The 23,555-nt window shown below is 39.0% G+C and overlaps 2 protein-coding genes across 2 annotated transcripts; both read right to left on the reverse strand.

Moving 5' to 3' along the window:
- Positions 1–1,982: 1,982 nt before the first annotated feature.
- Positions 1,983–6,164, reverse strand: LOC139719219 (retinol dehydrogenase 8-like). The gene is made up of 4 exons (XM_071630648.1): positions 5,900–6,164; positions 3,703–3,882; positions 2,743–2,823; positions 1,983–2,329 (listed from the first exon to the last, which is right to left on the reverse strand). Exons 1-4 carry the CDS (start codon positions 6,162–6,164, stop codon positions 1,983–1,985), a joined length of 873 nt encoding a protein of 290 aa, XP_071486749.1.
- Positions 6,165–14,276: 8,112 nt separating this feature from the next.
- On the reverse strand, positions 14,277–18,417 carry LOC139719220 (retinol dehydrogenase 8-like). Its single transcript, XM_071630650.1, has 4 exons — positions 18,153–18,417; positions 15,999–16,178; positions 15,024–15,117; positions 14,277–14,607 (listed from the first exon to the last, which is right to left on the reverse strand). The coding sequence occupies exons 1-4, from the start codon at positions 18,415–18,417 to the stop codon at positions 14,277–14,279; spliced, it is 870 nt and encodes a 289-aa protein (XP_071486751.1).
- Between the last annotated feature and the right edge of the window lie 5,138 nt (positions 18,418–23,555).

The following is a 23,555-nucleotide window of genomic DNA, read 5'->3' on the forward strand; positions in this document are numbered from 1 at the left end:
CATGTTTATTTCAGCCCCATATTGCAATTTTACTAAATAACAGTTTTTGCAGTACTTCGTGTGAGATTTCATCAGTAAATTGACATGTGTAGAACCTTTCTAGTTCGTTTTGCTAAAGTCAGTACATATTTTCTGTTGGCGCAAAAGGGCCGATAACAATATTTGAATAGCGGAATAGAGATGGCCGTGTGTAAGCAAAGGCTTACACAGAAATGAAATAAAATCACACAAAAGAAATATCAAAGATTCATTTTCTTGTGATCTTTATTGATTGCATTTCATATAAACAGAAAACATCATCCAGGTGAATAGGTACAATATTCCCACAAACGAAATATCGCAGACGATTGTACACCGGTAAAATAATGACTTACTGATATCAAAAAGCTTGAATTTCCACGGAAATGTTATATTACTTTGATAATCCCGTATTTTTAAATCAGAACTTTACAGTGACAGATTTGATTTTACTAAACTTCCGAGTTTCCTGACGATGAGGCGATCGCGAGCAGAAAAACATAGATCTACAGTCTAGCAATGCATATCACATGCATGCAGCTAGCTAGCTGCAGCGTGCGCGTGCAGGCTCGATACGGTGACGTCACATTCACAGCCTTTTCCAGATCGACTCGCTCCGTGTCTGGTGCCTGCCCCGAGTTGTCCGAGAGAGGGCGATTCTTTATGAGGGCCTAGTCTTCTTCAAGGGCCACATATGAATAATTAAACGTGATACTATATGGTGCACACTGTGTTACAAAACTTAAGACATACCCTGTCGCGGGATTTCTCACATCGGAAGTACCACATGAAAATTGCGTGGCACAAATCCGTTATGGCATGGTCAAATTGTGGAATAAAAATCACCAAATTGCACATGAAAGTACAAACAAAAAATATAAATAACAATATGACAAACCAGTGAATACAATACTTGAAGATTGCACATAACGACACAAAAGATATACAAGATATTATAGTGTTGAGAATACAAACATGAATAAAATGAAAAGATACACAGACAATCTACATGTTAGTAGCAGAATATTACAAATTTAACAAATATAATATAAATAATATACACACACCCATATACATATTTATACACGCATATATATATATATATTATACACACACCCATATACATATCTATACACGCATATATATATATATATACGCGTATGCAAATCATGATGAAAATCATTTTGGTCTTACCTATCACGCATACAGACTCCTCGAATTAAGCACTTATCTCCAAGACAGCTCTGTCATACATATCTTTTAGTTATCTTTATCTATTACGAAGAACATAAAAAATAACGGCAAAAGCAAGAATTATAGTGCCTGAGGAATACCTTCAGAATATTACGATTTCTACGTCGATATTTTTCTCATTGGTTAGTACTAGTGGAACAAAGAATATTGTCTCAAAACAAACAACAAACACACAAACAAACAGAGGAACAAATACAGAGAAGAAGTAAGCATTGTATAACATTATCAACATTATTTTAATAACCAAACTGAATATTACAACTTCAGATATTCAAAACCGTAATGCACTGTTAAGGTAGCATTGAAGTAAATTCTCAGGATAGTTTCCAAGAGACAATAAAACAGGTAGGCCTTCATAAAAGAATACCTTGCACAATAAACACAAGAAAAGTAAACCACAAGTAGGTTAGGGTGTAGAATGTTGTGGGAAATATGTGTGGAAAATCTCTCGATGAAAACTCTCGATGACAAAAACACTGTTTATGGCAGAATCCTCGGGCCCCGTCTTATAAAATGGCAACTTTACCATAGCATGGTATATCTGCAATCGGTGGTACACCACTGGTGATTTCGTAACGGGTTGGTGTCAACATTTTGACTGCGGATGAAAGCGACGGGTGGGGGATTCGAACCAGTGATATCCCGTTCGCAAGTCTCGAACAACATCCACTACACCATGTCTAGCTACATGTATTGTTAAACAGCGACACCTATTTCGTATAAAAATCTCCAGTCACGTCGTCCCCGAAAGGATCTCTAAACCTTTCTGCAGCCAGATTCCTCGTCAGCTCGCTGGTCTGGTACCGCAAGTGTGGTTTCTCGGAGTCTATCGCCTCTTCAACCACATCGACGATTTCGGACGCCGTCTGTGCCCCGCCGGCCACCGTCAGCATAAACTCCCTGCGCTTCCAGATCATCTTGTACATTTCGCGCGTTTTGTCGTCCACTCTGGGATCTTCCATCTGCTGGAGGAGAACGTCGCTCACATCTGGATTGGTCAGGACTTTGGTTTCAACAGGTCCTGGCTGCACATTGCTTACCCTGCAATGATATTTGAGTAAAGAGAGAGAAATGGCATATCTTACTATGTCTTACTAAAAGTAAACAGGAGAAGAAGTATGCATAATAAGAATCAACCTACCTTAAATTATGATTTAACCATATTCATGAACAATGATTAGTACAACAAATGCTACATGATACGTTGATAAAGACAACGATAAGTAACGTTATGACAGAAGTAACAACGGAGTAGAGTAGCTGTTGCAATTTTGCTAATATCATGGATGCGTGTGCTCTTTCTATGGTAACATACACGTAGGCCCTATCTAATGAGTTTCAGCTGTGGGAAAATTTCGCCAAAACGTGAAATGGCCTAGCTGGTAAATTGGTATAATTGAGGGACAAGCGAAAACAACATTATGGTAGAAAATGTATTCACAATATTTTGTTCTCACCACACGTTGAAATGCCGCAGGTATGTTGCCAAGCATTCAGAGAACCCTTCGAGTGCAAACTTGGAAGACCCGTACATCTCGTAAAACATCACACCTTGGGGGAACGCAAACGGCAAGAAAAGAGCGTCATTTTCATCCATTGCGGCAAAAGTATATGTATAAGTATGCTTTCTAACAGCCCCCCCCCCCCCCCCCCCGCCGTCATTATGACAAGGCCAAGAGAGATCTAGTTGGTAAACAATCTTTACCCCACGGATGAACTCATTGGAAGATTCGACCATGATAGAGTAACATAGAGTTACCAAATGTAGTAGAGCGCTTCTTCAGGTCAGGGTTAGCAAACTAAACTAGAATCAATAAACATCAATGTCCAGATCATTTACTTTTAAAACGTATTTCCAATTCATTGTAACGGTAATCACGTCACGAATGTTCTCCGGCTTCCTATTCACCATATTCCGCCGGTTCATGATTCTTACAGATACCCCTTTCTAAATTGAAATAAGTTGAATGTTGTCCCCCTATAATGCGGGCTTTTGGAATGGAAGCCATCAAAATTACCCCCTATCAGGGTTTTCGAAGGAAAGCCTGCTAAGGCATACGCACAAGCAGCGTGACGAATAGAATCAATGTCACACACCAAGAAGCCGCAAATTTTTCGGGGAATTAAAACTATCCCTATTCGAGACCCTATTTCAGGATTGTTCGGAAAAAGATTTGAAAACTATATACCATAATAAATAATTCATAAACCCCCTTTTCAAAGATATTTCGGGGTTGTTTCCCCGTATTGCCTCCTAAAATGTACCTATTTTCCTTTTAAAAAAATCAGGAACGCGGATGCGGTATACAGATGACCACCTCAGTGGGGTAGACATCATTTTGGTAGATAAGACATACCGCTCGATTACACATACAATGTGTCGTCACTACTGTGAACAAATTATTGCAACTCTCACGAAAGGTTTCATACCCATAATTCCCGCCAATGAAGATATGTTAATGATCCGACCCGACCTCCGCCGCTTCATGTGCGGAATCACTTCCTGGGTCATCCGAACGACCCCGAAGAAATTGATGTCGAACATCCTCTTGTAGGTAGAAATGCTTGTCACTTCTCCGATATTCGGACTAGAAATGCCCGCGTTATTCACTGACAAGATAAAAAATAAAACCAGTCATAATGGGAAATGCAATTAAAAGGAAAAATTCAATAGGAGGCCAAGTTGACCTTGACAAGATGAGTGGGGTCAAACAAACAGGCAGTATCTAACAATGAAAATGACATAGCGTAACCCGAATTTTAACCCAGGGATCCTAAAAAATAGAGATGGCGCTATTGCGACTGATGCACCCGCAGTATCTTCTCTCAATAATAAATCTACAGAAATACATTTCGACAATAAGAGAGATGGAAATAACATGTTTGAAAGTTTGAGCACAGCGCAAAATGTGTTGAGAAGTTACATCCATATACATTTCTTGAACCAGGTTTCGTTTGACCTTTAACCCCATAGCCCACAACTATCTTCAAGCAACCACTACTTAATTGTCAATACCGATACAGAAAATTCAATGACAATACTTTAAGCCAAGTCAAAATATGCAAAAACTTATGCATGTATTTGCATTTCCCCCGAACATTTCACCCCATCATTCAAATATCCTATAAAATCGTTGTGCGGTAATGCACTTGCGCATCGAGTTTGATAAGGTGCATTGAGTCATTTAAAAGGGATGACCGGACATTCGCTCCAGCGGCAATTCCTCCTGTTTTGTTTTGTTTTGTTTTGTTTTGTTTTGTTTTTCCAAGGACTAAGGATTAGGTTAGGGTTATGATAGGGTTTTAGTTTAAGTTTGATGTGAGGATTACGACTGGGGGGGGGGGTATGCTTGTGGGTAGAATTTATCTCTGCCTCAGCGTGCAGGTATTCCATGGAAGCAATAGTCGCAGGAATAAACGTCATGGAACCTTTAAAGGTATGGAGAAAATAGGGTAATTTCAGCATAAGTAGCGCACTTTTAGCATTTGACCTGACCTTTGACCATAATAATGAACCAAAACTTTCAAAGAAACTCACAGTCTGACAATATACTTACATAATAATGTACCCGTAATGAAGTTAGTGAGTCATTTCAGAGCCATGGAGAAAGACGTTACATTTCAGGATTTTAGACCTTTCACCTTTGACCCATGATTTATCACTTTTCCTGGAATATTCATACCTGGTAAAACATAGCACACATTAGGTTTCATGAAATTATCTTCAGGCATTGCAAAGATACAGAGAAAACACGATGAAATTTTAGAATTTGACCTTTACCTATGACTTTTCATCTTGAACCTGTGCTCCTGCAAGTTGATAGGCGCAGTTTCGTCCACTTAAATGTTTTGCCAAGTATCCTTCAGATACCTCAAACAAAAGTTCTTAAAGGGATCGCATAGTTTTGGTTGAGACCTAATTTCAGGTTTCTAACATTTTTGGTGAGAAAATGAGAAACCTCTTATGAAATATGAAAGAGCATGTAATTCTACAATTAATTCAACGTTTATTTGATGAAAATTGGTTATGAAATGGCTGAGATATCCAAAACAGAGCGATTCTGATAAAGTGTGGGACCCATCTTTTATTGCGATCGCTTTGTTTTACTTTGTTTTTGGATGCTTCAGTCATTCCAAACCCGATTTTCATCAAATAAACTTTGAATTCCTCTTAAAATGGTATGCTCTCCACTATTTCATAAGTGTTTTCTTGGTATCTCGCAAAAAGTTAAAAGCCTAATTCTCATCTCTACCAAAACTGTACCATCCCTTGAAATGACCGACGCGACGTCGCGTCGTCACACAAATTCGATTTCAGACGGAAAGACGGACGGTCAACCCGAAACTCCCCTGGTGACAAATCATGGCGGAGGCATGAAAAACTGTAATTGGCGAACCGCAACGATCGCTTCAAAAGTTAATGAAAAGGTAATAATAATTCTCTTCCTCTTGAATTCATTCCCATTGTTTTGTACCTAAATTCCATTTTGCAAGTGCATGTTTTGAGTTGGCAATGACCTGTTGGTGAAAGGAGAAATCACGTTCCATATACTATTTATCACTAAAAGTGATTATCAACTTCATTAATTTGAGTACAAATGCTAAGTACAGTTTCCCTATGACATACCCAACACATCTATTTGTCCGTGTGTATCCAAGATATGAGTGACCGTTTCCACGATCGTCTTTTCCTTTGTGACGTCAAGCTCTCGGATGAACAGGGTTTTATTGAGGACGTTCCCTGCCGCCGCTTCCAGTTGGTTTTTCTTGGACATGTTCCTCATGGTCGCGTAGACGATCAGCGGGTCCTTGGCGCGCTGGGCCAGTCGTTGTGCAGTCACCAGCCCGATACCGGAAGAGCAGCCAGTGACGAGCGCTACGCGAGACACCATGGTTCTGGCAAAACAAGAATCTTCATCATGAATGATAGCTCTTTTCTTTTGCATGGTATGCTTTTCATTGGTCTGTTGCTTTGGATCAAATACCCGTGCATCATCACCGTTGGTGACCCAGACGACATCTAATAGTTAAGAATCACTTATCGGTTTTGTGGGTTAATTCTCAGTGGTTTCTTGTTAGAATTGATATAAACTCAATCCAAAAGTAGAACAGTTGCTTTCATATAAACACAATCTGCAATCCAATACAAACCCATTAATCTTCAAACCAACAGGATGTTCAACAAGTCTTGAGGGGTCTAGGGAAATCACCCCGGACCCTTCCACTAATCCTATCCCTAATCCTAATCCTGAACCTAATCCTCTCCCTAACCCAAACTCTATCCCTAAATGTAACCCTAACCCCAATCTTTACTTTACCCTTAGACCACTAACCAGTATTTGCCCTGATACAGTCTTGAGGGTTCTCTTGGTTTGTTGGTCTCTGTTGGTTTCTTGTGGTTTTGCAGGTTTTATATTGGTTTTCTTTTGGAACCAATATAAAACTAACCTATAGATACAGACGTAGTCTCAAAGTTCAAGTATCAAGATGTGGGTGAAACAAAAAGTTACATAGAAATACACGTTTAAATGTTCTCACCTTTTCAAAAAAAGAAGTAACATGACGTAAATTTGAATGAAAATGTTTGGAATTTGACTGCCCATTCGCGAAATTGAATGACTCAAAGACCCTTTTCGGCGAGTAATGGCGAATTTGAATGAATGTAGAGTACAAGCCAATATGAATACCCTTTTTACGAATTCGAAAGCAGCATGTGCATTGATCGAAATGCTAAACTGAACGCACCAGTTGCAATTTTGAAAGATAGACTGAGCGATAACGAGGGTTTTTGCTAAATTGAATGAACCTTCCATCACATAGACTGAAAAAAGTGCGAGATTAGCCTGGAAAACCTATAGTACAGTATTAATGTGCCTGCACATTATGTTCACTTACGCTGATTGTACAAAGAACTTAATGCAGTGAGTTGTCTGCGGATTTCTATTATATTATATAACACATTTCTATGGGTATTAATTCTCTTTGAGTGTCTGTTGGTCCATCAGGATAGGATTCTAAAGGTCAAATAGAAGTGTTTTCTTATGGTTCTGTGGGTCCAATTGACAAACAGAAATTCTGTGGGTTTCCCATTATACTTGAAATTTTCTCTTGGTTTCTATGGGTCTTTAGACTTATAGAAATTCTTTGGGTTTCCCAATATACCATTTTTCCACGTAGAAACCAGTAAGCCTACTAATTGGTTTCTATGGGACTAGTAGCCTATAATATGTCCTATGGGTGTTTCGCCTTGGGTTGACAAAACAAAACGAGAATCTCGAGTGTATAAGACTACAGACTGACAGAATGCTTATCATCTTCACTCCACGTCCATAATCATGTAGAATACTTTTGTATAGTTATAAAGTCGTAAATGTAGGCTAATTCATATGCAGCACGTAGAGTACGTTGTACTCGGTATTTTTCACTAACTGGTCACTGCCATTATAGCCACTAAAGCATACCTATTTTCGTCACTCTTCGACTATGATCGACGCACCTACAATTCCGCCCCTGCCCTCTCTGCAGACTTGAAATGGAATGGAACGCTTGGTGCATCCAGCGACACAAACAGAAGCATAAATGCGGCTCGAGTTGGTTAGTCACGAACAATGTGCTATATACTGGCCGAGAGGTACAACGCGATGGACCACGGTCAAGGGCATGCAGCTTTCATGTTTTAATAGAGATTTACAGCACACAGATTATCGCCTTTTTTTACGAACCTCCCGTTTCGAACTTCCAAAATCTGCTCCCAATTCTTCCAGAACAAAGATTCTCCCATATGTTCAAGTTGACTTTCAAAAGTTGAGGTCCAAAAGGTACAGTTGTATTAATATAACGAAGCCTGCATTTAAGAGATATTACCCCACTATGGGTTCAGTTATTGTGGACAAAAGTGTAATATATACATGTACAGCAACATGTAATGCTGCATCAACTGGAACCGTGATACATTGTGTATTTTGGGGGTTGGCCTATTCCCCTTTAAGTATTCGACGTTGAACTACAGCCCAGGGCTAGGGTTTATCACACATTGTGCATCCCACTGCGTTGTTGAAACTGGCATGGATATCATTACGACACTGCTGTAAGTACTGAAAACTGACGGTGTTGATTTTTATCAATTTTCTCACTTCAAAACGCGTTGAACGACTATAGAATACATCTTGTAGCTCCATGATACATGTAAAACGTTCCATTGGCGATGTTGACACACCCCACCCCTCCCGCTCGTATTGACCGGGAGGAAAATCTCCACGAGGAACCTTCGGAAAATAAAACGCTTCTCCCATTTATACCCGTTGTCTTTTCCCCTGCCCCACGGACATAAATGTCTTGAAGCTCCATGGTGGTCCCTGCATGCAAGACACTTCACTTCACTTCACTTCAGTTTAGTTCGGTTCAGTTCAATTCAATTCAATTCAATTCAATTCAGTTCAATTCAATTCAATTCAATTCAATTCAATTCAATTCAATTCACTTGAGCACTCCTTTCCTTCCCTGGTAGGGCCTACCCAGGTATAGAAATTGAATTAAACTGACTTGTAACTTCAGAAACGAATGCTTGTAAGCCAGCATTCACGGGATTAATGCCTGTTAGTTCCCTCAGAGGTAGGCGATGAGGATAAAGCGCTTTCCCTAAGAGCTCAACCGCTGATATCCACACTCGAACCAGCGACCTCATGATTGAAAGTCTCATTGTTTTATCTCCAGAGCCACATTAGCTTTTCGAAACGAGCGGGTGGAAAGGAGGTAAACAATTTGTTTGGTTTGCATGCTGTCACAAAGGGATGTGGTTAATGGGTTAAGGGTATTTACTGGTACAGTATAGTTGCAAAATATGAATGAGTTTATCACTACGGCACAGTTTTTACTGTTTATAGTGTGTTTGCGTGTGTGTTTGTGTGTGTTTGTGTGTGTGTGTGTGTGTGTGTGTGTGGACGAGGGGGAGGGGGCGTGTCAAGTTAAAGTTTAAAGTTTAAAGTTATGAGTAGTTTGAGGGTTGGGTATGGTGGAAAGGTGGGAATGAGGGTGGTTTATGTTGTTGTCATCGTTCTTTTGATATAATAGAAATTTCATTTCCTGTTTTTTTAGTGTTTGGCTAAATTGCTCACAATTGCATATAAGAATTCTGCTTGTTTGTTTTGTAGTTAAAAAGGAATGATCGGATAATTCATTCTATTTCCTCTCTTCTGTTTGATATCTGCCTTAAAATGAATTGAATGATTATTCTTGTTTTATATGGATTATGGATTATGTCTCATAACTGTAGGAATATCTACATGATTTATGACAGATGTTATGTAGAATGTGTGTAATTTTTTTTTTAATTGTTATATTCTCAAAGGAAATGGAATTAATAAAAAGATCACTGAAAACAAAAAAAAAAAAGTGTCAAGGGTAGAGCTCGTGGTTGTGTCAAGGGTCAATGGCACCTTACCCCTGCCCGCTCGGAAAGTAATGAGTGTTGTTGATATTTTCTTCTTTTTTTTACTTTTTTTAATAACCACTGTATATGCGTACGATGCAAACTGTACTGCAAAACTTTCCGTAGAGGACATTACTGTCGGAGGATTTCTTTAATCTGAAGGGCAACATAAAAAAAAATTGGGTTACAAATCCATTATGGTATTGTCATGATTGGAGAAAATCACCAAATTGGGTAAATGATAATTTATGAAAATACTGATGAAAATCAATCTGGTCTTACCTACAAAACATAGACTCCTCGAATTAAGCACTTATCTCAAAGACTGCTCTGTCATAGATAATACCTTTTTTGTTGTTGTCTTTATTTATTACCAGGAACATCAAACAAATGACAAAATAACGAGAGCAATGAATAAAAGATAAACGGCAAAAACATAAACTAGTGCTGCAGAAAGACTTTCAGAAAATCAAAATTTCTATCTCGATCTTCTCCTCACTGGTTGGTGTTGGAAATTAAAAGAAAAAACAATGAAATGAAACCCGGAAGTGGCACCAGAAATATCAGTCACGCCCCCCTTTACAGAATTCCTGGATCCGCCCCTGGATTATCTGTACGAGAAGTTATAGTCGCGAGGTAACAAAATCACGAATGATGACGTATCAGCACTATTGCATAAGCCTACGTGACTCTCGACTCTCGAAAACCAGCGTCAGTCCGCTTTGTGTTTACACATACGTGAAGGCGGCGTGAGGCCGCTTTGAAGCCGACCTCAAACCACCTCAAGAGGTGGACCGAAACTTGGGCGGCCTCAAGCCGCCGTCAGTCCACTTGTGTGTTTACACTTACGTTCGAGGCAGCGTGAGGCCGGCCTCACGCCGGCGTCAGTCTTATGTGTAAATGCGGTCTATGACCGGGCACTCAGCATAGCATTACAAATATAAATGGATCTGTATCCTAACGCCGAGAAATACCGTCGTAAATGTAATTCATAGTACATGCCGATTAAGCTGTTTGATTCACGTATCCATTACTGTAGAGTGTACTGTAATATTCACTAGCAATCATACCTGGTTTTTTTTGTCAATCTTCATCCACGTTCGACGTACCGAGAATTCCGTCTCGTGTCTTCTGCGTAGACTTTCAATGGAACAGAAGAACATTGGTGGCAGCCAACATCATGAGAAACATATAATTGCGGCTCGAGTTGGTTTAATAGTCACGGACAATGTGCGCATACTGGGAATACAATGCGTCGAGGGGTCACAGTCAAGGGCAGCGGTACATATGCAATGTACATGTACATCTATCTCAATGGAGGTTTACAACACACGAACCATCGCTGCCTTCACGAACGTATACAACTGTATACAATGTAGTATCGTTTTGAACTTGATCACAGGTCTTCCGTGGGTTCTTAGAGGGCAAAGTTACTCTCATGTTGATTCGTCAGTGTGAGAGAGAGAGAGGGAAAAAATGTATGAAAATTATATGACGCTTCCATTAAACGGAGATTTACCCCACTGTCAAAGGGACTGCCCCTGGTTGAGGTGTCGAGGATTCAGCTTGTAAGTGTAACGTTTTGCTAGATACATGTATCTAGAAACCACTCTATGAAAATATGTTAAAGAGCATACAATTCTAAGGGGAATCAAAAGTTTATCTGATGAAAATCGGTTTTGTAATGACTAAGATATCCAAAAACAAAGCAAAACAAAGTGATCCAATTAAATGAAAGTCGTGGCCTATCAATTTCATTAGGAATTCGCTTTTTGGATATCTCAGCCATTTCAAGACCAATTTTCATTAAATAAACGTTGAATCCTTCTTGGAATTACATGTTCTTTCATATTTCATAAGAGGTTTCTCATTATCTCACCAAAAATTTTTATAAACCTGACGTTAGATCTCAACCAAAACTATACAACCCCTTTGTGTACAAAAGTGTAAAAGAGCTGCTTTTTTACTGAACGAGCAAGCACTGTGTATAATTGTGGTGAATCTAAATACAGTATTTGTATGGGGCTGAAGCTAGCCAGAATATTGTGCATCCGAACTTCGTTGTGGGGGATATCATCACGACGCTATAAGACTGTAAAAATTATGGTGTTAACGTGAATGTCCTTATTTCAATTGGCGCATCATAAAACGTTCCACTGGCGATGCCCCCCCCCCTTCGAATGGGAAGAAAATCTCGGAATAGAACCCTCGATTGGAAAGTCATGAGGTTTGTTGGTGTAAATTTTCCTCAAATCAGTTTTTCCGTTTTTCCTTTTATTAGCTGAAAGTGCTCTCCATGGTTTTATTACAGAGTCATTGTAGTGTTTGTGGTTGGGTCAAGGGTCAATGGTACTTTTTAAAGGAAACCAAAACCCAAAAAGAAATGTGGATTGAGTGAAAGCAGCAACATTAGTAGAACACATCAGTGAAAGTTTGAGGAAAATCGGACAATCAATGCAAAAGTTGGGAATTTATAAAGTTTTGGTGTTGGAAACGCTGAATGAGGAGACTACTAGAGATTATGACGTATGAGTGGACAACAATATAAAGAAAATATAAAGAAAATTCCACAAAAAATTAACTTTTCTAGCATAATGAAAGTCCACTATGACTAACCGTTTTCAGAAAGCAGGGGGAATAATTGCCACCCTTAACATATGTCAGTGTCAAGTTGATGTAGTGTAATTTTCATGAAAAATGAATTTTTAAGGAATTCCCTTTATCATTTTCTTTATATTGTTGTCCACACATACGTCATAATCTCTAGTAGTCTCCTCATCCAGCTGTTCCAACACCAAAACTTTAAAAATTCATTACTTTTGTATGGATTGTCAGTGATTTTCCTCAAATTTTCACTGATGTGTTCTACTAATGTTGCTGCTTTCACTCGATCCACATTGCTCTTTGGGTTTTGGTTTCCTTTAAGCCCTTATACCTCCCTGGGTTTTGCTAAAAGTCTCTTCTTTATTTCTTTCCTGATCATGTGTAATGTACTATAGCTGTCCAGAGTCTCTGTCATTTATGATGAAAGAATGCGGCAAATTTTACAATCTGGTTATTCTATTCTCATTGGGATTGATCAGTTTTATGGGAAGCACATACGCGATAACACATAGCACTCTCAAGGAAATGTGCGAGAGTTCATGTTTTTCAACGATGTAGTTTTGCCTACCTCGATCGCGATAAAATTTCACTACATTCCACGACACTACACCACATTTTATTCATGATAACCACTTAAACTGACAAAACTTCATTAAAAGTGTGTTGTCAGTCTTCTTCAAGGGCCACATATGAATAATTATTAAACGTGATACTATACGGTGCACACTGTGTTACAAAACTTAAGACATACCCTGTCGCGGGATTTCTCACATCGGAAGTACCACATGAAAATTGCGTGGCACAAATCCGTTATGGCATGGTCAAATTGTGGAATAAAAATCACCAAATTGCACATGAAAGTACAAACAAAAAATATAAATAACAATATGACAAACCAGTGAATACAATACTTGAAGATTGCACATAACGACACAAAAGATATAAAAGATAATATAGTGTTGAGAATACAAACATGAATAAAATGAAAAGATACACAGACAATCTACATGTTAGTAGCAGAATATTACAAATTTAACAAATATAATATAAATAATATACACACACCCATACACATATTTATACACGCATATATATATATATATATATATATTATACACACACCCATATACATATCTATACACGCATATATATATATATATATATACGCGTATGCAAATCATGATGAAAATCATTTTGGTCTTACCTATCACGCATACAGACTCGAATTAAGCACTTATCTCCAAGACAGCTCTGTCATACATATCTTTTAGTTATCTTTATCTATTACGAAGAACATAAAAAATAAACGGCAAAAGCAAGAATTATAGTGCCTGAGGAATACCTTCAGAATATTACGATTTCTACGTCGATATTTTCCTCATTGGTTAGTACTAGTGGAACAAAGAATATTGTCTCAAAACAAACAACAAACACACAAACAAACAGAGGAACAAATACAGAGAAGAAGTAAGCATTGTATAACATTATCAACATTATTTTAATAACCAAACTGAATATTACAACTTCAGATATTCAAAACCGTAATGCACTGTTAAGGTAGCATTGAAGTAAATTCTCAGGATAGTTTCCAAGAGACAATAAAACAGGTAGGCCTTCATAAAAGAATACCTTGCACAATAAACACAAGAAAAGTAAACCACAAGTAGGTTAGGGTGTAGAATGTTGTGGGAAATATGTGTGGAAAATCTCTCGATGAAAACTCTCGATGACAAAAACACTGTCTATGGCAGAATCCTCGGGCCCCGTCTTATAAAATGGCAACTTTACCATAGCATGGTATATCTGCAATCGGTGGTACACCACTGGTGATTTCGTAACGGGTTGGTGTCAACATTTTGACTGCGGATGAATGCGACGGGTGGGGGATTCGAACCAGTGATATCCCGTTCGCAAGTCTCGAACAACATCCACTACACCATGTCTAGCTACATGTATTGTTAAACAGCGACACCTATTTCGTATAAAGATCTCCAGTCACGTCGTCCCCGAAAGGATCTCTAAACCTTTCTGCAGCCAGATTCCTCGTCAGCTCGCTGGTCTGGTACCGCAAGTGTGGTTTCTCGGAGTCTATCGCCTCTTCAACCACATCGACGATTTCGGACGCCGTCTGTGCCCCGCCGGCCACCGTCAGCATAAACTCCCTGCGCTTCCAGATCATCTTGTACATTTCGCGCGTTTTGTCGTCCACCCTGGGATCGTCCATCTGCTGGAGGAGAACGTCGCTCACATCTGGATTGGTCAGGACTTTGGTTTCAACAGGTCCTGGCTGCACGTTGCTTACCCTGCAATAGTATTGGAGTAAAGAGAGAGAAATGGCATATCTTACTATGTCTTACTAAAAGTATACAGGAGAAGAAGTATGCATAATAAGAATCAACCTACCTCAAATTATGATTTAACCATATTCATGAACAATGATTATTACAACAAATGCTACATGATACGTTGATAAAGACAACGATGAGTAAAGTTATGACAGAAGTAACAATGGTGTAGAGTAGCTGTTGCAATTTTGCTAATGTCATGGATGCGTGTGCTCTTTTTATGGTAACATACACGTAGGCCCTATCTAATGAGTTTCAACTTTGGGAAAATTTCGCCAAAACGTGAAATGGCCTAGCTGGTAAATTGGTATAATTGAGGGACAAGCGAAAACAACATTATGGTAGAAAATGTATTCACAATATTTTGTTCTCACCACACGTTGAAATGCCGCAGGTATGTTGCCAAGCATTCAGAGAACCCTTCAAGTGCAAACTTGGAAGACCCGTACATCTCGTAAAACATCACACCTTGGGGGAACGCAAACGGTAAGAAAAGAGCGTCATTTTCATCCATTGCGGCAAAAGTATATGTATAAGTATGCTTTCTAACAGCCCCCCCCCCCCCCCCCCCCCGCCGTCATTATGACAAGGCCAAGAGAGATCTAATTGGCAAACCATCTTAACCCCGCGGATGAACTCATTGGAAGATTCGACCATGATAGAGTAACATAGAGTTACCAAATGTAGTAGAGCGCTTCTTCAGGTCAGGCGGTTAACAAACTAAACCAGAATCAATAAACATCAATGTCCAGATCATTTACTTTTAAAACGTATTTCCAATTCATTGTAACGGTAATCACGTCACGAATGTTCTCCGGCTTCCTATTCACCATATTCCGCTGGTTCATGATTCTTACAGATACCCCTTTTCTAAATTGAAATAAGTTGAATGTTGTCCCCCTATAATGCGGGCTTTTGGAATGGAAGCCATCAAAATTACCCCCTATCAGGGTTTTCGAAGGAAAGCCTGCTAAGGCATACGCACAAGCAGCGTGACGAATAGAATCAATGTCACACACCAAGAAGCCGCAAATTTTTCGGGGGATTAAAACTATCCCTATTCGGGACCCTATTTTAGGATTGTTCGGAAAAAGATTTGAAAACTATATACCATAATAAATAATTCATAACCCCCTTTTCAAAGATATTTCGGGATTGTTTCCCCGTATTGCCTCCTAAAATGTACCCTATTTTCCTATAAAAAAATCAGGAACGCGGATGCGGTACAGATGACCACCTCAGTGGGGTAGACATCATTTTGGTAGATAAGACATACCGCTCGATTACACATGCAATGTGTCGTCACCACTGTGAACAAATTATTACAACTCTCACGAAAGGTTTCATACCCATAATTCCCGCCAATGAAGATATGTTAATGATCCGACCCGACCTCCGCCGCTTCATGTGCGGAATCACTTCCTGGGTCATCCGAACGACCCCGAAGAAATTGATGTCGAACATCCTCTTGTAGGTAGAAATGCTTGTCACTTCTCCGATATTCGGACTAGAAATGCCCGCGTTATTCACTGACAAGATAAAAAATAAAACCAGTCATAATGGGAAATGCAATTAAAAGGAAAAATTCACTAGGTGGCCAAGTTGACCTTGACAAGATGAGTGGGGTCAAACAAACAGGCAGTATCTAACAATGAAAATTACATAGCGTAACCCGAATTTTAACCCAGGGATCTTAAAAAATAGAGATGGCGCTATTGCGACTGATGCACCCGCAATATCGCATTTTTCTCTCAATAATAAATCTACAGAAATACATTTCGACAATAAGAGAGATGGAAATGACGTGTTTGAAAGTTTGAGCACAGCGCAAAATGTGTTGAGTAGTTACATATACATTTCTTGAACCAGGTTTCGTTTGACCTTTAACCCCATAGCCCACAACTATCTTCAAGCAACCACTACTTAATTGTCAATACCGATACAGAAAATTCAATGACAATACTTTAAGCCAAGTCAAAATATGCAAAAACTTATGCATGTATTTGCATTTCCCCCGAACATTTCACCCCATCATTCAAATATCCTACAAAATCATTGTGCGGTAATGCACTTGCGCATCGAGTTTGATAAGCTGCATTGAGTCATTTAAAAGGGGTGACCGGACATTCGCTCCAGCGGCAATTCTTCCTGCTTTGTTTTGTTTTGTTTTTCCAAGGACTAAGGATTAGGTTAGGGTTGTGATAGGGTTTTAGTTTTAGTTTTAGTTTTAGTTTTAGAATTTATTTCTGCCTCAGCGTGCAGGTATTCCATGGAAGCAATAGTCGCAGGAATAAACGTCATGGAACTTTTAAAGGTATGGAGAAAATAGGGTAATTTCAGCATAAGTAGCGCACTTTTAGCATTTGACCTGACCTTTGACCATAATAATGAACCAAAACTTCCAAAGAAACTCACAGTCTGACAATTTAGTTACATATGTACCAGTAATGAAGTTAGTGAGTCATTTCAGAGCCATGGAGAAAGACGTTACATTTCAGAATTTTAGACCTTTCACCTTTGACCAATGATTTATCACTTTTCCTGGAATATTCATACCTGGTAAAACATAGCACACATTAGGTTTCATGAAATTATCTTCAGGCATTGCAAAGATACAGAGAAAACACGATGAAATTTTAGAATTTGACCTTTACCTATGACTTTTCATCTTGAACCTGTGCTCCTGCAAGTTGATATACGCAGTTTCGTCCTCTTAAACGTTTTGCCAAGTATCCTTCAGATACCTCAAACTACAGTTAGGAATCGCATAGTTTTGGTTGAGACCTAATTTCAGGTTTCTAACATTTTTGGTGAGGTAATGAGAAACCTCTTATGAAATATGAAAGAGCATGTAATTCTATAATTAATTAAACGTTTATTTGATGAAAATTGGTTTTGAAATGGCTGAGATATCCAAAACAGAGCGATTCTGATAAAGTGTGGGACCCATCTTTTATTGCGATCGCTTTGTTTTACTTTGTTTTTGGATGCTTCAGTCATTCCAAACCCGATTTTCATCAAATAAACTTTGAATTCCTCTTAAAGTGGTATGCTCTGTACTATTTCATAAGTGTTTTCTTGGTATCTCGCAAAAAGTTAAAAGCCTAATTCTCATCTCTACTGAAACTGTACCATCCCTTTAAGTGACCGACGCGACGTCGCGTCGTCACACAAATTCGATTTCAGACGGAAAGACGGACAGTCAACCCGAAACTCCCCTGGTGACAAATCATGGCGGAGGCATGAAAAACTGTAATTGGTGAACCGCAACGATCGCTTCAAAAGTTAATGAAAAGGTAATAATAATTCTCTTCCTCTTGAATTCATTCCCATTGTTTGAATACGAATTTGTACCTAAATTCCATTTTGCAAGTGCATGTTTTGAGTTGGCAATGACCTGTCGGTGAAAGGAGAAATCACGTTCCATATACTATTCATCACTAAAAGTGATTATCAACTTCATTTTGAGTACAAATGCTAAGTAGAATTTCCCTATGACATACCCAACACATCTATTTGTCCGTGTGTATCCAAGATATGAGTGACCGTTTCCACGATCGTCTTTTCTTTTGTGACGTCAAGCTCTCGGATGAACAGGGTTTTATTGAGGACGTTCCCTGCCGCCGCTTCCAGTTGGTCTTTCTTGGACATGTTCCTCATGGTCGCGTAGACAATCAGCGGGTCCTTGGCACGCTGGGCCAGTCGTTGTGCAGTTACCAGCCCGATACCGGAAGAGCAGCCAGTGATGAGCGCTACGCGAGACACCATGGTTCTGGCAAAACAAGAATCTTCATCATGAATGATAGCTCTTTTCTTTTGCATGGTATGCTTTTCATTGGTCTGTTGCTTTGGATCAAATACCCGTGCATCTTCACCGTTGGTGACCCAGACGAAATCTAATAGTTAAGAATCACTTATCGGTTTTGTGGGTTCTCAGTGGTTTCTTGTTAGAATCAATATAAACTCAATCCAAAAGTAGAACAGTTGCTTTCATATAAACATAATCTGCAATCCAATACAAACCCATTAATCTTCAAACCAACAGGATGTTCAACAAGTCTTGAGGGGTCTAGGGAAATCACCCCGGACCCTTCCACTAATCCTATCCCTAATCCTAATCCTGAACCTAATCCTATCCCTAACCCAAACTCTAACCCTAAATGTAACCCTAACCCCAATCTCTACTTTACCCTTAGACCACTAACCAGTATTTGCCCTGATACGGTCTTGAGGGTTCTCTTGGTTTGTTGGTCTCTGTTGGTTTCTTGTGGTTTTGCAGGTTTTATATTGGTTTTCTTTTGGAACCAATATAAAACTAACCTACAGACGTAGTCTCAAAGTTCAAGTATCAAGATGTGGGTGAAACAAAAAGTTATATAGAAATACACGTTTGAATGTTCTCACCTTTTCAAAAAAAAAAGAAGTAACATGACGTAAATTTGAATGAAAATGTTTGGAATTTGACTGCCCATTCGCGAAATTGAATGACTCACAGACCCTTTTCGGCGAGTAATGGCGAATTTGAATGAATGTAGAGTACAAGCCAATATGAATACCCTTTTTACGAATTCGAAAGCCGCATGTGCATTGATCGAAATGCTAAACTGAACGCACCAGTTGCAATTTTGAAAGATAGACTGAGCGATAACGAGGGTTTTTGCTAAATTGAATGAACCTTCCATCAAATAGACTGACAAAAGTGTGAGATTAGCCTGGAAAACCTATAGTACAGTATTAATCTGCCTGCACATTATGTTCACTTACGTTGATTGTACAATGTACTTAGTGCAGTGAGTTGTCTGCGGATTTCTATTTTATTATATAACACATTTCTATGCCGGGTATTAATTCTCTTTGAGTGTCTGTTGGTCCATCAGGATAGGATTCTAAAGGTCAAATAGAAGTGTTTTCTTATGGTTCTGTGGGTCCAATTGACAAACAGAAATTCTGTGGGTTTCCCATTATACTTGAAATTTTCTCTTGGTTTCTATGGGTCTTTAGACTTATAGAAATTCTTTGGGTTTCCCAATATACCATTTTTCCACGTAGAAACCAGTAAGCCTACTAATTGGTTTCTATGGGACTAGTAGCCTATAATATGTCCTATGGGTGTTTCGCCTTGGGTTGACAAAACAAAACGAGAATCTCGAGTGTATAAGACTACAGACTGACAGAATGCTTATCATCTTCACTCCACGTCCATAATCATTTAGAATACTTTTGTATAGTTATAAAGTCGTAAATGTAGGCTAATTCATATGCAGCACGTAGAGTACGTTGTACTCGGTATTTTTCACTAACTGGTCACTGCCATTATAGCCACTAAAGCATACCTATTTTCGTCACTCTTCGACTATGATCGACGCACCTACAATTCCGCCCCTGCCCTCTCTGCAGACTTGAAATGGAATGGAACGCTTGGTGCATCCAGCGACACAAACAGAAGCATAAATGCGGCTCGAGTTGGTTAGTCACGAACAATGTGCTATATACTGGCCGAGAGGTACAACGCGATGGACCACGGTCAAGGGCATGCAGCTTTCATGTTTTAATAGAGATTTACAGCACACAGATTATCGCCTTTTTTTACGAACCTCCCGTTTCGAACTTCCAAAATCTGCTCCCAATTCTTCCAGAACAAAGATTCTCCCATATGTTCAAGTTGACTTTCAAAAGTTGAGGTCCAAAAGGTACAGTTGTATTAATATAACGAAGCCTGCATTTAAGAGATATTACCCCACTATGGGTTCAGTTATTGTGGACAAAAGTGTAATATATACATGTACAGCAACATGTAATGCTGCATCAACTGGAACCGTGATGCATTGTGTATTTTGGGGGTTGGCCTATTCCCCTTTAAGTATTCGACGTTGAACTACAGCCCAGGGCTAGGGTTTATCACACATTGTGCATCCCACTGCGTTGTTGAAACTGGCATGGATATCATTACGACACTGCTGTAAGTACTGAAAACTGACGGTGTTGATTTTTATCAATTTTCTTACTTCAAAACGCGTTGAACGACTATAGAATACATCTTGTAGCTCCATGATACATGTAAAACGTTCCATTGGCGATGTTGACACCCCCCCCCCCCCCCCCCCACCCCTCCCGCTCGTATTGACCGGGAGGAAAATCTCCACGAGGAACCTTCGGAAAATAAAACGCTTCTCCCATAGCGTATACCCGTTGTCTTTTCCCCTGCCCCACGGACATAAATGTCTTGAAGCTCCATGGTGGTCCCTGCATGCTAGACACTTCACTTCACTTCACTTCAGTTTAGTTCGGTTCAGTTCAATTCAATTCAATTCAATTCAATTCAGTTCAATTCAATTCAATTCAATTCAATTCAATTCAATTCAATTCAATTCACTTGAGCACTCCTTTCCTTCCCTGGTAGGGCCTACCCAGGTATAGAAATTGAATTAAACTGACTTGTAACTTCAGAAACGAATGCTTGTAAGCCAGCATTCACGGGATTAATGCCTGTTAGTTCCCTCAGAGGTAGGCGATGAGGATAAAGCGCTTTCCCTAAGAGCTCAACCGCTGATATCCACACTCGAACCAGCGACCTCATGATTGAAAGTCTCATTGTTTTATCTCCAGAGCCACATTAGCTTTTCGAAACGAGCGGGTGGAAAGGAGGTAAACAATTTGTTTGGTTTGCATGCTGTCACAAAGGGATGTGGTTAATGGGTTAAGGGTATTTACTGGTACAGTATAGTTGCAAAATATGAATATGAGTTTATCACTACGGCACAGTTTTTACTGTTTATAGTGTGTTTGCGTGTGTGTTTGTGTGTGTTTGTGTGTTTGTGTGTGTGTGTGTGTGTGTGTGTGTGTGTGTGTGTGTGTGGACGAGGGGGAGGGGGCGTGTCAAGTTAAAGTTTAAAGTTTAAAGTTATGAGTAGTTTGAGGGTTGGGTATGGTGGAAAGGTGGGAATGAGGGTGGTTTATGTTGTTGTTGTCATCGTTCTTTTGATATAATAGAAATTTCATTTCCTGTTTTTTTAGTGTTTGGCTAAATTGCTCACAATTGCATATATGAATTCTGCTTGTTTGTTTTGTAGTTAAAAAGGAATGATCGGATAATTCATTCTATTTCCTCTCTTCTGTTTGATATCTGCCTTAAAATGAATTGAATGATTATTCTTGTTTTATGGATTATGGATTATGTCTCATAACTGTAGGAATATCTACATGATTTATGACAGATGTTATGTAGAATGTGTGTAATTTTTTTTTTAATTGTTATATTCTCAAAGGAAATGGAATTAATAAAAAGATCACTGAAAACAAAAGAAAAAGTGTCAAGGGTAGAGCTCGTGGTTGTGTCAAGGGTCAATGGCACCTTACCCCTTCCCGCTCGGAAAGTAATGAGTGTTGTTGATATTTTCTTCTTTTTTTTACTTTTTTTAATAACCACTGTATATGCGTACGATGCAAACTGTGCTGCAAAACTTTCCGTGGAAGACATTACTGTCGGAGGGTTTCTTTCATCTGAAGGGCCACATGAAAAAAATTGGGTTACAAATCCATTATGGTATTGTCATAATTGGAGAAAATCACCAAATTGGGTAAATGATAATTTATGAAAATACTGATGAAAATCAATCTGGTCTTACCTACAAAACATAGACTCCTCGAATTAAGCACTTATCTCAAAGACTGCTCTGTCATAGATAATACCTTTTTTGTTGTCTTTATTTATCACCAGGAACATCAAACAAATGACAAAATAATGAGAGCAAATGAATAAAAGATAAACGGCAAAAACATAAACTAGTGCTGGAGAAAGACTTTCAGAAAATCAAAATTTCTATCTCGATCTTCTCCTCACTGGTTGGTGTTGGAACAACGAGTATTGTCTCAAAATAAACAAATAGACGAAAAGAGAAGAAGACACGAGCAAAGTATACAAATATCAAACGGATTGTTTCAATTTGAGATATTTAAAAGCTTACAATACTCTCAAATCCGTCATTTTCCGGATATTTTCCAAGAGAGGAAAAACACGGAAGCCTATATACAAGAATATCTTACACAATGAACATATACGAAAACGTAACCCACATGTAGGTACGGGTGAAATGTTGCGTGACAGGTGTGTAATGGACCACGCAAACTCTTGATGACAAAAGAATTATGGCAGGGTCCTCTCCATCTATAGCTGGCTATCTTTACAGGAGCGTTAAAAACCTGGGCCCCGTGTTATAAAACAATGATAACTTTACCATTGAATGGTAACTCTGCAATCAACGGTAACCATGTGTGTTTTTTGGGGCTTTCCTTGGTTATGGAATATAGTATTGCCATGGTAGTTATCACTGACTGAAGTATCACCGTTACTTGTTAAGTTTATGTACTATCATGCTACTTGGCCCTGTATCACGAGGAACGAGTCGATGTCAATATCTTGACCAAGTATGTATGCGCCGGGAGGGAGACGAACCTTTAATCTCCTGTTTACAATTCCGAAACAACATCCACTACACTATGCCAGGGTATTATTACCCAGCTAACGTTTGGACGTTTTCTGAACGTTCTTAAAACGTTCCAAGTTCGTTATTTGGACGTTTTTGTCAAAACGTTTTCAGAACGTCTTTTTGTGGAAGGTTTTCGACGTATTTAAAACGTTTCAAATGGACGTTATAAAAACGTTTTTTAAACGTTTAAAACACCAATAAAAACCTTTCGGAATTTTAAGGACCTGCAGAAATCCTTTTTGACGTTATAGACGTCAGCAAATCCTTTTAAGAATATTCAAACATTCTGTGGAGTTTCTGCGGACGTCAAGAAAACCCTTGAAAACCGTGTAGAACGTTAAAAAAAAACGTTTCAAGAACGTCTAAACAGTCTTATTACCCGTTCCAGAACGTTTAGAGAACCTGTCATATCCGTCTAGA

This window comes from Diadema antillarum, unplaced genomic scaffold, assembly GCF_040938485.1.
Source record: "Diadema antillarum isolate AM-2024a unplaced genomic scaffold, OU_Dant_1.0 scf00000107, whole genome shotgun sequence".
NCBI classification, from domain to species: Eukaryota; Metazoa; Echinodermata; class Echinoidea; order Diadematoida; family Diadematidae; genus Diadema; species Diadema antillarum.

Excerpts from the sequence above, each read along its gene's own strand:
- LOC139719220 (XM_071630650.1), bottom strand. The coding sequence starts at position 18,417 with ATGGTGTCTCGCGTAGCGCTCATCACTGGCTGCTCTTCCGGTATCGGG. Across the intron at positions 16,179-18,152 it reads CGGACAAATAGATGTGTTGG|TGAATAACGCGGGCATTTCT; the intron begins GTATGTCATAGG and ends TTATCTTGTCAG. Across the intron at positions 14,608-15,023 it reads CTGCGGCATTTCAACGTGTG|GGTAAGCAACGTGCAGCCAG; the intron begins GTGAGAACAAAA and ends ATACTATTGCAG.
- LOC139719219 (XM_071630648.1), bottom strand. The coding sequence starts at position 6,164 with ATGGTGTCTCGCGTAGCGCTCGTCACTGGCTGCTCTTCCGGTATCGGG. Across the intron at positions 3,883-5,899 it reads CGGACAAATAGATGTGTTGG|TGAATAACGCGGGCATTTCT; the intron begins GTATGTCATAGG and ends TTATCTTGTCAG. Across the intron at positions 2,330-2,742 it reads CTTGGCAACATACCTGCGGC|TCAAATATCATTGCAGGGTA; the intron begins ATTTCAACGTGT and ends CTCTCTCTTTAC.